Source organism: Acomys russatus, chromosome 7 (assembly GCF_903995435.1).
Source record: "Acomys russatus chromosome 7, mAcoRus1.1, whole genome shotgun sequence".
NCBI classification, from domain to species: domain Eukaryota; kingdom Metazoa; phylum Chordata; class Mammalia; order Rodentia; family Muridae; genus Acomys; species Acomys russatus.
In genome coordinates this window covers 49998804-50012785 of record NC_067143.1, presented here as the reverse complement: position 1 = coordinate 50012785, position 13982 = coordinate 49998804, and the positions used below count along the sequence as shown (strand labels likewise).

Below are 13982 nucleotides of genomic sequence, written 5' to 3'. Positions count from 1 at the left end.
GGGGAGGAAGAGCGGATCTGGGGACAGGACTTGCTTTGTTTCTGTCCTGTGTTCACTACAGAGTGCTCTGGGAGCCATCTGTCTGTGTGAGGGGCTGGTGTGTTCCCCTGTGGGCTCTGCTTAACTTTCTCACCTCTGGTTTCAGGGGTACAAAATGGATGATCTTCTGACTTCCTATATCAGCCAGATGCTCACAGCCATGAGCAAACAGAGGAACTCCAGGAGCAGCAGGTGAACGGTAGAGGATGCTGGCTCAGGCTCTGGCCATCTGACCAGCTCTGCTGGGACTCTGACCTCTCTGCCACAAGGTCAGAACCTTCCTGTACCCACGTATGGCATCTGGGTTACTGTCAGCCTACTCCATTGTGGCCTTCCTGTTGGAAGAGCCTGTGTTCCGTGGACACCTCTCCTGATTCAGACCAGCTCCACCAAGCAACCTCTTTTGACTTTCTGTATACTGATGGGACAGAGTAATCAAGGACAACTTAACTCTCTCTGTACTTGGAACAACTAAACCATGTGTGCATTGAACTGATACTCTGACACTCAAGGAAATGGGCTCAGGGTCCTCAGCGCTGGCCCCTGCCATAAGCACTACCACTGAGGACTCCCTGGAGGACACCCTCGGTATCATCTATTCCAGGAAGCCCCCCTAGACTACCTCCTGAGTCTGGACAAAGCCTGATTCTATCTGGATCACTTCTGTATGTGACAGTTACATGTTGGGTCCCTGCTAAAATCTCCCTGACCACCCGAGGGCATAAAGCATGTGTCTTATCCTCTGGTCTCATTGTAGTCTTTGCTGGCGGAGACAATGTGGGGTCAGGATACAGACCTGTATGGGAGTGACCTGTGAAGCGATTTCTTCTACCCATCTGACCAAGCTGCTCTACATTTGGGGTTTGGCATGCTTAAGCCAAGTTGTCCTTGAGTCTTAAAAGACCACTTGAGACAGGGCGGGGTTGGGGGGAATGATGGCCACTGGTCAGAGGAGAAGGCCGTGTGTGTGTGTGTGTGTGTGTGTGTGTGTGTGTGTGTGTGTGTGTGTGTGTAGTCTAGCAGAAGGATCACTACCTGGCTCTTAACTAGGGCCAGTGAGGGCAGAATGGTCCTCACACTGTGCCTGAAGTTTCGCCTTGGTTTATCAAGACATATCCAAGAACAATAAGTAATACTTCCTCGGGTGAAATGCTAATGTCCAGTGATGCTGCATTGTGACCAGATTGAGACAGTGAAGTGTGGGTGTGGCTGGGTAGATCTGGGGCAGGGACTTCGGGCAGGGCAGGGGCAGGGTGAGTAGCTGCCAATGTGCAGGTGAGAATCCCTTAGAGCTGATAATGTCTGGGACTTCCACCAAGATCTCCCTGAGATGTCACATTAAGCACCCAGGCCCATTACATCTCTATGCCTAACCACTCCGGGGTGCTGTTCCTGACCGCTGCACCTCTGTCTGTAGGAGAGGGCAGCTGGTGTATACAAGCAGAGACCCCAAACCAAGCAGCCTCCTTTTATGGAGTGGATGCTGAGGCTGTTGAGAAGGAGGGAGATGCTCTGCCCTATAACATTCACAGGGCCTCACAGTCAACCAGGACAAATCTGGCCTGGAGAGAAGCTGACATCATAATTTGCTCTATGTCATCCTGCTGAGGGGGAAGGGAGAGGTCCAAGGGGAGTGTGAAAGGACGAAAGAAACATCATGGACCTCAACTCACTATTGCTAACATTGGGCTCCCGGAAGGATTTCAGATGATTGGTCTGACCTCTATTCCTGATAAGGCCAAAGGCTATTTGTTGAGTGAACATGGATGGGACCATGAATCGTGAGCCTCAGGCATCAGGGAGCACCCACTGCACACAGACCAGAAACCGAGGGTGGGTGGCAGCTTTGCCCCTGGATCACGTCCATGCCACCTCTCCTTCCCTGACCTAGGACAATGTCACCACTGCACTGTCCCACAGGGCTCCATCAGCCTGGGTGACCACAGAGCAGGCAAACAACACCCTGGCTTCCTGAGAGGTTGCCTTTATTACACGCTGAGTGACCAGCCAGCCCTTCAGCAGAAAGTATCAGACACGACAGCCCCGCAAACCCACAGAGCGACCAGCTCCAGGTCCATGACTGTTGGCCCTGGCCTGTCTCCCAGGTGCATTCCTTACAGAGGCAGGGCCTGAGTGCTGCTCCTGGAAGCCTCTGTGGCCCCTGTGTGAGCCTCCTTGACCACACCCTACCATCACCACACTTAGGCTCAGAGAGGAAGAGAAGAGGGCAAAGTGAGGTTAAATTTTCTCTAGAGGGAAAAGGAAGATATGATAAAGGAGGAATATACCAGGTAGACAGATTCCAGGTGAAGGGAGGATTTAGCTACCAGAGGTCACAGTGTTGTTCAGTGTGCAGTGTGCCTAGTGATCTCCTTGGCAGGAACTTGGTTGGAGCTTTGATGTTCCCTGTGGGGACACTGGTTATTTGATATTCCCCTTGGAAGACACGGTCCCTTTTGGGGGAGCATTAGTGATTTCACATCCATTTTAGGACACTTTGGTGGTTCAAGGTTCCTTTCGGAAGCCCAGATAGAGAAACGTCCTCTTTTGGGGGTGGGATCTGGTGGTGTGACACTAATATCTCCCCTGGGGAGATACTGATGGTTCGATATTCTTCTTGGCAAGTCCTATGGCAAATACTCTCACTGGAAAGGATCTGGTGGTTTGAGGCCCTCCTCTCTGAGGACTGCTGTGAAATAGAGTTTGAATATCTCAGTTTTGTTTGGTTGGTTTGCTCTTTGATCCAGGACAGCTGGAAGGTGGCCAGGGTTTTCTATAACTTTCCTGTTGTATGCTTTGTTTCCTGGACTCCTGTGGGGGAGAGAAAAGATAAACACAGAGTTCTCAACTGTCACTCTCCAGATTTTTGTTTGCTGTACGGTAAACTCGGGGTCATCGCTTGCATGGTAGAGCTGGCTCCAACCCACCACTGACTTACGCTAAGCTTCCAATCCCTGCACAGTTTTGTGCGAATTTTAAGATAGCACCCTCCCGCCCCCCCCCCCCCCCGTTCATACAGACACAGAAAGGTGATTGTGTGACCCCAAGGAAGTGCTCAGGAGGCCGGGAGTGACATTGGCTTCAAGTGATCATCTGGGTTGTCACACTTCTAGACTCCCAGCTCTCAGGATGCTAAGACAGGAGGATTACAAGCTTGAGGCCAGCACAGGCTACAGAGTGAGGTCCTGCTTCAACTTAGCCCTCAAAATCAAACACTTTTCCCCATCAGAATGGGAATTTCTTGGAGGAACTTTGGCTTGCTTGCTATCCTGTTCCCAATACCCAGGAAAATAGTGCATACCAGAGGCCTAGTATATCCTAGTACTTTGTTGATGGAAAAACTGGTGGTTGAGAGCATGGAGAAAATCGACTTTTTTTTTTTTTTTTGAAAATCAACTTTAAAAGTGGATAAAGTGTAATGAAAAAAATTTCTTCAAGTTATTTAAGAGTTAACAATACAGTGAGGAATTATGGGACCCAACTAAGGAAGAGTGCAATAACTCCAGGAGAGAAACTTATCCTAATTGTATGCTTCCTGCAAGACACTCATTTTAGATAGTAAAAACATAAATAGAGGTAAATGCTTCTAAAAGATAGTTCATAACGACACTAGAGAAAAGTCAGGGTTTATATTAATGTCATACCAAGTAGATTTCAGAATAATACTATTATCCAAAATAATAAAGTTTGTTTTATTATTGACTTACTTTGTGTTCATAGTATACTCTACCAAATTACAGAATTCATTATTTTCATGTACATATGGGGGAAATCTATGAAGATAGGCTATATTCTGGGCATAAAATAGTTACAATAAATATAAAGGAACTAATAATCATTCTAAGTATATTCTCTGGAAAAAGAAATTTAAATTAGAAAACAATGGCAATATTTCTGGAGAAGTTGGCGCTGTGGGCATCACTTAGGAATAGAATGTGCGCTTAGCATGTAAAAGAAAAAAATGTGAGCTCCAGCCCAATTTCTTTTTTTTTTTTTAATTTAGCTTTAGTATGACTGTCTGAATGTACATATGCTTGTTGTGTTCATGCTTGGTGCCAGCAGAAGCCAGAAAGCACTGGCTCCCTGGAACTGGCGTTATAGATGGTCATGAGCCATATAAGTCCCCTGCAGGAGCAGCAAGTGCTGTTGACTGCTGAGCCATCTCTCCAGTTTATGCCTTTCCTCATCTCCTTTTCTGAAACAGTTAGAATGCATGTTTGTTTATATGATGCTGTCTCATAAATCCGCAAAGTGTTTTCCATTTGAAAACTATTTCAAGACTTAAAGTTCAGAAAGCCTTTCTTCTACCTGATCAGTTACGTTGAAGCGCTTTACCATGTTTTAAATTCCACTTTTTGGGTTCTTTAGATCCAATATTCCTTACTGGTTCTTTCTTATGATATATCTCCCTGCTGGCTTTTTCATTCATGTTATAAACTGTCTTCTTGTATTTTCTTATCTCACTAAGTATCTATATTTCTTTAAGCTCGCTTTTCTGATTCTTTTTAGGTAATCTGTTTACTTTCTCCCCCCACACCCACCCTGTCTGTTGTTAGAGTGTTACTGTTCCTCTTGAGGAATTGCAGGGCTTGTTTTTTGTTTTGTTTGGTTTTGCTTTTCAAATCATCCTTCTTATATTCCTGTAAGAATAATATGATGTGTCCAGAGCTGCCTCTGTCAACATTAGATAGTGGCTTTTCTTTTCTGAGACAGGGTTTCATTATATAGCGCTGGCTGACACAGGATTTGCTGTATAGACAAGTCTATTTTCAAACTTGTTGCAGTCATCATGCTCCTGGCCCCTCGGTATGGGGGTTACAGCTTCATGCTACCACACCCGGCCTGTAATTGTGGGGGCTGTAGGAAATGGGCTTCATTGATTGTCCACTGTGGGTACTTTGGCATGATGCCTGTGTTGCTTCCTTGGCTATAGTCTACATTAGCAAGGACACGGGACATCTCAGTGTGGGATAAAGATTTTGTAGCTTGGATGCAGCTCTCTTAGGCAAGAGATTGGTATCTAAGGCTGCATACGCTGACCTTAAGGCTTTGGCGTGCTAACCTGCTCAGGAAACAGCAGGCTAAGTTGAGAACAGCCTGTTTAGAAGTCCCTCAAAAACTGTAAGGGGACAGTGTGTTGCACATGCCACTCAGAAAGGCCGGCTTGGTTAGCGTGTGGGACCTCTGGAGGACAGAGCCTTTCAAGGCCTGGGTCATCTGGTTGCTTTCAGGGCAGCAGGAGGTGCCATGTGGCTGTTTGCTAGGGGCATCTATGAGCTGCCCAAATGCTTCCTGTGGCTGCGGGGTTGAGTCTGCAGAGCTGTGGCACCGCTGCTTGGATGTTTCATGGATTTGGAAGAGCAAGGCCTCAAGGAGTGTGCAGCAAGGACTCGAGTGGGTCGGAAGCAGGATGTGATGGGCATGAGACCTGAAAAGGCTGCAGAGTTCTGCAGAATTAAATAGTTCAGGTGTCCGAAGCGTGACTAAGAACTTGTATGGGCCACCTGATCACATTAGCCAAGCCTGACAGCCTCAGTTCAACCCTCAGGACACACATGATGGCCGAAGAGAACCAGCCTCCATGGGTTGTCTTCTGGCTGCCACACGCATGCTGCAGGGCATGCACAGTCATATCTTATATACACATAGCACATAAGTTAAGATGTAAGGTATCTTAAAAATGCTTTTCCTTAAGAAAAGGAAATTAGAGAAGAAGTTGAAATGAATGAAAATGAAATCACAATGGTCACTGTCTCTGCAGGGCTACAAAAGAGAGTTTATAAACAGCAGCGTCTTACCTTTCTTAGCTTTAGGGTCTAAACCACCAGAACTGGGTGGCGCCTCTGTTCCAAGGGCAGTACTTCGTGGTATGTCATCCAAATGAAGTAAACCTGTGTATTCGTGGGGGTGGAACAGCAGGACAAAAATGTATGAGGCCACTACATTCAGCTTGCTTTGGAAGAGCACATCCTAAATGCCTTTTCAACACACTACTCACAAAAAGGCATTTTGTTTGAACCCGATCAAGGGTATTTATGGGAAAACTCCAGGTAATATCATGCCAAATGCTTTTCTATTAGCATGGACATTCACTCTCACCACTCACAAATTACCTGGAATTCTAACCAATGTGATAAGGCAAGAAAAAGAAATCAAAGGCATCCAGATAGGAAAATGTGAAATTTTACAGAAGGCATGACCAACACATGTAGGAAACTAGAACCTAAAATAAACTCACTAGAAAGAATAAGTGAACTTCATAAGATTTCATAATGTGAGATCAATATGTGGAAATCAAGTGCATTCTAGATACTCAATAACCAACGGGAAATTTAAAATTTAAAATACCATCTTTACTAACATAAAATGTAATATTAAGAAATAAATCTGATAGTTGTGAAAGAAGTACAAATCACAAAGCCTTGCTAAAAGGAATTTCAGAAAGTCTAGGCAAATGAAGAGATACATGTCCAGACTTCAGTACTGTTATGTTCCACAACTAGATAAACTACATTAACTAGATATACCAGACAAGCGCATTAAAAACACTGTGCCTGTACTGAATCCACAGACTTCTTTCCCTTTGGCCAGAAACAGCCCAACACAACCACTGTTTATCCTGTCTACATTCTCCCTACACTATGTTTGGTATGACAAGCAATGCTGAGATGATTTAAAGAATTTGAGAGGATATGAGGGGTTATTTGCAAATACTAACATATTCTTCTCCATGAGACAGGAGCTCTCATGGATTTTGGTTTTTTGTTTGTTGTTTGTTTTTGTTTTTTAAGATTTATTTATTTATTTATTATGTATACAGTGCTCTGCCTGCATGTACATCTGCAGGCCAGAAGAGGGCATCATATCACATTATAGATCGTTGTGAGCCACCATGTGGTTGCTGGGAATTGAACTCAGGATCTGTGGAAGAACAGACAGTGCTCTTAACCTCTGAGCCATCTCTCCAGCCCCGATTTTGGTATTTTTTCAATTCCTACAGATAACACTGTAGGTACAATCTCTTGTGTACTGTATGGATTCTTCACCTGTTGATAGCCAGCTGATTGGCCTGTAGCTGAGGCAGGAAATAGGGGTACAAGGGTGAGCGTTTGGAGAGAGTGAAGCCTGAAGGAGATTCACCCAGGGACACTGAGGAGGACAGATGCATGAAACCTGAACACAGGTAACCAGCCATGTGGCAGAACTTAGACTAGAATAAATGGGATTTTAGTATGAGCAGGTCAGGGACCATGCTTCACTATATTGGCCTAGGCTTTTATAAATATATTTAAGTCTCAGAGTTATTATTTATGGGACCAAGGTTGTGGGTGAAAAATACAGGTTACAGGAAACCCCCTTCTACATAACATGGTATAACTGTCCTAGAGTCATATAATGTGAAAATAAATGTAATTAAAATATTGGGTTTCTCTAAGTTCATGTACATATTTTGACACATTTATAGATAAAACACCAGAATGTCTTCAAAATTATATTTATTATTGTGTGTGCATGCACAATGATAATAATAAGAATTGATAGACCAAAGAAAAGGCAAAGTGTGTAAAGCTGCTCACCACCAAGCCTGACAACTTAAGTTCGATCCCCAAGACTCACATGATGGGAAGAAAGAACTGATCCCCTGAAAGCTTTCTGACCTTTTCCAGATGTGCCTAAGTCTGGCAGTAATATTCATTACATACAAACATTCATGGCAAACTTATGGCCCCAAACTGGAAACAACTCGAGCGTCTGTTGATGTGTGACCAGATAACTAACATTTGGTTTCTGGTACTATAACAAAATACCCACTACTGGTACTGCATTAAAAAAAAAGAGTACCTCCCAATGATTCAACCATCTGCTACTAGATTCTTCTTTCTTAAGGTTCTGTCTCTTAACCCTGCCATAATGACAGTCAAAATGGTAACTTCTAGGGAACAGACCACATCCCAACAACAGCACAGTACAAGGAAGAAGGACCTATTGACACAGACAGCATGGAAAATCTGAAGTGATTCCACTGGATGAGGGAGCCAGGTGAAATTGTTCTGTATTATTGGTTCTAGTTACATATACACGTTTCTGGAACATGCAGGCTGTACAGTGGGAGCAGGTGAGTGCCTGGGGAGGACGTGCGATGGGAGGGCAAGAGGAAGATATTACAGAGAAACAAGAAGCTGTTCCTCATTTTGGGGGGACAGGGTCTCAGTGTAGCTCAGGCTGGTGCTGAGTGCATTGTATAGCTGAAGATGACCTTAGCCATTGGCCCTCAGGCCTCTTCTCCCCATGATCTGGATTGCAGACAATATGGCCACCTCACCTGGTTTGTTTCTTGAGAAAGGGTCTTGCTATGTAGGCCTGCCTTGCCTCAAACTTGCAGCACTGTCCCTGCCTTAGCTCTCTAATGCTGGAATTGCAGGTGTCAGACACAAGAAGGCATGGTTGGCGAGACACTGATTCTCCTGGTTGTGATAGAGGTTTTACAAGTACACACCTAGCCCAAAACTCATTCCTAGGTCTCATAGGTCTACTGTTTACTAGATGCCAATTATTCCTCAGGAAAGTGTTTTGGTTTTGTTTTGTTGTTGTTTTTAAACCTTTATTGGAATTTATTTAAAACCTTTCTTGAAGCTGGATATGGTAGCATGTCCCTATAATCTGAGCACTCAGCCGGACAGTTGTGAGTTTGACACCAGCTTGGGTGTGTAGCAAGTTCAAGGCCAGCCTGTAGAACATATTAAGCCCATTTCAAAAATCCCTTTTAAAAAAAAATCCTTTAGCTTCATCTAGATGCAAGGCATTTTTTTTTTTTAGGTGCTGAAAACACACAAGGAAACAACCATAAAAAATCTCCTCTATTGTGGAGCTTACATCCCCATAGGACGAGGAGAAGACTAGCAACAATGGGCTGGTGAGATGCCCTGCAGGTGATGACGCTCGTCACCAAGCCTGCTGCATCCCGTTAGATACTTACGCCATATATCTTAGTTGGATTTTTATTGCTGTGATAAACACCATGACCAAGGCAACCGATAAAAGAAAGCATTTAGCTGAGCTCACAGTTTTCATGGTGTTAGAGTCATCACGGTGGAGAACAGGCACGGTGGCAGGGATAGCTGAGAGTGCACACCGCACACTGTAAGTAGGAGGCAGAGAGGCACTCTGGGAAGGGCTCAAGTTCTCTGAAACCTCAGTTCTACCCTCAGTGACACACCTCCTACAGCAAGGCCACACCACCTAACCCTTCCCAAACAGTTCACCAACTGGGGACCACACACTCTAGCTTCTGAGCGAACGAATCTCTACGGAGCCTTCCCATCCAAACCACCACACCAGGTAAAGGTGGAGGGAGGGCAGTGACTCCACAGAGCTGTCATCTGGTTTCTACTTACATGTCACAGTGTGTGCATGTTCCCTCTGCCCTCATTGTGCTCGCTCTCTCTCTCTCTCTCTCTCTCTCTTTTTCTCTCTCTCTCTCTCTCTCTCTCTCTCTCTCTCACACACACACACACACACTCATGCATGTGCACACACTAATAGAAATTATAATTTTAAAAGGCCAGTAACAAAATGTGAGGGTGAGATAAATACTGATGCAAAAGGATTGATCAGGAGCAGAGTTTTAAGAATGTGGTTAATTTTAAATTAGACCAACAGAAAAGACCTGTTTCAGGTGTTGTCTGAGCTAAGATACCATATTTTTTTTTTTTTAAGGTTTTAAAAGAAGATTTATTTACTTATAATGTATACAGCATTCTGCCTGCAGGCCAGAAGAGGGCACCAGATTTCATTATAGATGGTTGTGAGCTACCACATGGTTGCCGGGAATTGAACTCATGACCTTCAGAAGAACAGTCAGTGCTCTTAACCGCTGAGCCATCTCTCCAGGCCCTGAAGACAACATCTTAAAGGAGCAGAGGGAATGAGCTCCTTCTGACTGACACCCAGGTGAAGGCACACTGGGAAGGAGCAGTGTAGATGCTGGAAGGAAAGGGAGGTGTGTGTGGCTGGAACAGAGTGGGGAACATAAGATCACGTGCAAAGCGGAGGGGCTGGAAGTTGTGAATAAAGAGAGGAGTGATGGCAGCTGCATTTTAACTGGATCAGGTCACTGTAGCTGTGTGATGAATAAGACTGATGTGAGGAGGGACCGGGGGGGGGAGGGGGGGTGGGGGTGGGACAAAGGGTGGAAGTGTTGGGGCTGCAGATATGTGCAGATATGTGAACTTTATTATTGGGGCGCTGGGGAGCAAACTCAGGTCCTTATGCACTTCACCAACTGAGCCATCTCCTCAGCCCTCCAAGTCATTTTCAATTATATTATTAGGCTTCTTAAAAGGTAGGCAGAAATATCAACTTATTTAGTAGCTGGAATTTCTTTCATAGTGTCATCCAATGTTGAATAGTAAAGCATATTCTTTTGGCTTTGGCTTTGGTTTTTGTTTTTCAAGACAGGGTTTCTCTGTGTAGCCTTGGCTGTCCTGGACTCACTTTGTAGACCAGGCTGGCCTCGAACTCACAGCGATCCGCCTGCCTCTGCTTCCCCGAATGCTGGGATTAAAAAGGCGTGCACCACCATGCCCAGCGTAAAGCGTATTTTTACAAACTGACCAAATAAAGAGCATGTGACTTACGACTGTTACCAGGTCCAAGTCCAGTCTGAAGGCAATAGCAGGGCTAAGAACCTAGGGGCTGGAGAGATGGCTCATTGGTTAAGAGCACCGGCTGGGTTTGATTCCCAGCAACCACATCGTGGCTCACAGCCATCTGTACTGCCAGTTCTAGGATATCTGCTGCCTTCCTCTGCCTTCTGTGGGCAGCCGGCATGTAAGTGGTACACAGGCACACATGCAAGGAAAACACCCAATCTTATAAAATTTGAAGAAAAAGAAGAGGACGAGGAAGAGAAAGAACATCAACAACACACAGGGTGTAGTGAGTGGAGTAAGAACTCAGCAGTTAAGAGAGCTTATGAGTGCTGCAGGGCCTGGGTTCCGTTCCCAGCACCCACAGGGTGGCTCACAGCTTCAGAGGACCCAGTGCTCTCTTCTGGCTTCCTATGGGCACTGCATTCTTGTGATGCACATATATAAATGGAGGAAAAGCAGTTATCAGCTGTGGACAAACTAAAGCAGATTCAAATCCCATACTTTGGATTAAAACAAAAACCTGTTTACATAACATAACTGAGTTTTTAAAGAAACCAAAACTTCCACTACATGTTTTATTTTTCTTCTTTCCACTGTAGTCATTATCTTAATTTCCTGTTGCTGCGGTAAAAACACTCTGAGAAAGGGTTGCTTTATTGTTGTTGTTTTGTTTTTGTTTTTGCCTGACATTTCCAGCTTGCAGTCCATGGTCTTGGGGAAGTCAAGGCAGTAAGACCTTAAAGTGGCTAGTCACATTATATCACAGCCAAGAGCAAATAATGACTTAACACATGCATACTAGTTTGTTTTCTCCACTCTTATACTGTCAGGAGCCCCTTTGTCCAGGGAATGGTGCCACCCACAGTGGACAGATCTTCCCACTTCAACTAATGTAACCGAAGCAATCCCATAAGTCAAGCTCAATCCCTCACTGAGACTTTACTCAAGTGACTGTAGAAGTGTCCAGCTAATGACTAAAACCAACCGTCACAGCTGTTCTAAGGCACACAAAGTGATGTCTCAGTGTGGTTGTCATTTGCATTTCACCAGTGATAGGATGCTGGCCACCATTGCTCACATAGGCCAGTCAGCATTATGTCTTCTTTTGAGAAATGTCTGATTGGGTCCTTTATCCATTTTAATCAGCTCTTTCTTGCTACTGAGTTACGTTCCTAACAAGCTGTGGCTATTAGCCTCTTAACCAGCAGTGCAACAAGCACTGCTTTTCCCCAGTGCACAGGTCGTCGCTGCCCTTGAGACTGTTTCCTTTGCTGGGCTAAGCTTACGCTTGACACCGAACCACTTATATCCATGGCTTTGTTGTTCATGTTCTCAGCGTCAGAGTTAAATAGTCACTGCCCAGACAGAACCCAAAAAAGACATTTCATGCACATGCTCCCCAAGTCGTTCCGTGGTCTCAGTCTGTTTGTTTTCAGCCCGTTCAGTTTACTGTGTGAGTTAGAAAGTTTTAGATATGAGCTGTGATAAAATTTACAACTATGTGAATTACTTAACGCCCCAGCACTATACCTAAACGAGTTAAAACAATAAACTTTGCTCCATACACTTTATGACATCATTTATTTATTTGAGACAGGAACTCAGTGAGTACTCATAATCCTCCTGTCTCTGATTCTGGAGTGCTGGCTTTCAGTTGTGCGTCACTTATCACAATGTTGTAAAGCAGTAAGTAAATGTAAGGGTTGAGAAATGTTTTCAGTTGGTAAAGTCCGTGCTTTGGCAGGCCTGTAGCCCTGGCATGCTGCACTGACGATGGCTCAATGGCTGAGATCACACACTTCTCCTGTGGAAGACTGCAGTGCAGTTCCAAACATGCACATCCGGCAGCTGACAACTGCCTCTTTTTTTTTTTTTTTTTTTTTTTTTTAACAACAAAAAAAAGATTTATTTATTTATTTATTTTACACATATATGAGAGCTCTATCTGCATGCACAGCTGCATGCCAGAAAAGGGCATCAGGTCTCAAGCTCCAAGGGATCTGATGCCTCTGGCTGCCACCTGTACTCACATGCACAATACCCCTCACACACACACAACTGAAAAACAATATAAATGTTTTGTTTTTTTAAAGGAAGGAAGGAGTAAAGGCCAGGTGTGATGGGTGGTGGCTCATGCTCCTCCAGTGCTGGGGAGGGCTTCCTGGGCTTGCTGGGCTAGCCTAGCCTAATTGGTGAGCTCCTGGCCATTGGGAGACAAGGCAGACAGCTTCCGAGGAATGACACAAATGTTCTCTCCTGATCTCTACTAGCATGTGCGTGCAAGTGTGCATGTGCACACACAAGCACACACAATAAAAATAAATATTTAAGATTATTATAGCAAGAAATGGCAGTACAGCCCTATAATCTCCAATGCCCAGGAAGCTGAGGCAGGAGGATTGCAAGTGAGGTTAATCTGGGCAATTTAGCAAAACCCTGTCTTAAAATTAAAACAAACAAACAAACCAAAACCTACCTTTGACAGGTTGTTATTTCACCCACCCTCCCTGTGCACCGGAAGTGGCGAGTGCTCAATCACTGTGTTACAGCCCTAGGTCCCAGATTTCTTCTCATTCCAGAACAACCTTCTTTCCTGGATCCCAAGAATTAACAGTCTGAGTGAGTTTATTTAGTTCATCCTAATTCTGCCATTAACCTTGAAGAATTAAATATCTGTACTTATATTTATATTTATTTTGATTCTTGTTATAGATTGACTCTTCTCTGAGAGAAATGACAACATCTATTTTTGGTGACAGACTCTAGAGCTTATACATAGGTCTGCTTATGCTATACCTTTTAGGTTTTGCTTTGATTGTTTAATCAATGTACTTCCTGGATCGTGGCTTGCCTTCCTCTATTTTCTCCCAATGTTGACAAGGACCCATTTTCTGTATTTCTTCAAGCCTGAGAGCCACTGCTGATGTCCACCAGGAAATGGTGAGCCTCAGGCATCAGGGAGCATCCACTCAGGCATCAGGGAGCATCCACTCAGGCATCAGGGAGCACCCACTCAGGCATCAGGGAGCATCCACTCAGGCATCAGGGAGCACCCACTCAGGCATCAGGGAGCACCCACTCAGGCATCAGGGAGCACCCACTCAGGCATCAGGGAGCACCCACTCAGGCATCAGGGAGCATCCACTCAGGCATCAGGGAGCACCCACTCAGGCATTAGGGAGCATCCACTCAGGCATTAGGGAGCACCCACTGCACACAGACCAAAAACCGAGGGTGGGTGGCAGCTTTGCCCCTGGATCACGTCCATGCCACCTCTCCTTCCCTGACCTA

The 13982-nt window shown here is 44.9% G+C and overlaps 2 protein-coding genes across 2 annotated transcripts in view; one reads left to right on the top strand and one right to left on the bottom strand.

Moving 5' to 3' along the window:
- Nucleotides 1-525, top strand: part of Myo7a (myosin VIIA) — a 61652-nt gene extending 61127 nt beyond the window's left edge. Inside the window, exon 49 of the mRNA XM_051148986.1 lies at nt 146-525. Coding sequence (XP_051004943.1) covers nt 146-235 — 90 coding nt within the window. The 3' untranslated portion in view covers nt 236-525. The remainder of the gene's footprint in view (nt 1-145) is intronic.
- A 6556-nt stretch (nt 526-7081) lies between these two features.
- Nucleotides 7082-13982, bottom strand: part of Gdpd4 (glycerophosphodiester phosphodiesterase domain containing 4) — an 83825-nt gene continuing 76924 nt past the window's right edge. The window contains exon 16 of the mRNA XM_051149323.1: nt 7082-7188. Coding sequence (XP_051005280.1) covers nt 7082-7188 — 107 coding nt within the window. The remainder of the gene's footprint in view (nt 7189-13982) is intronic.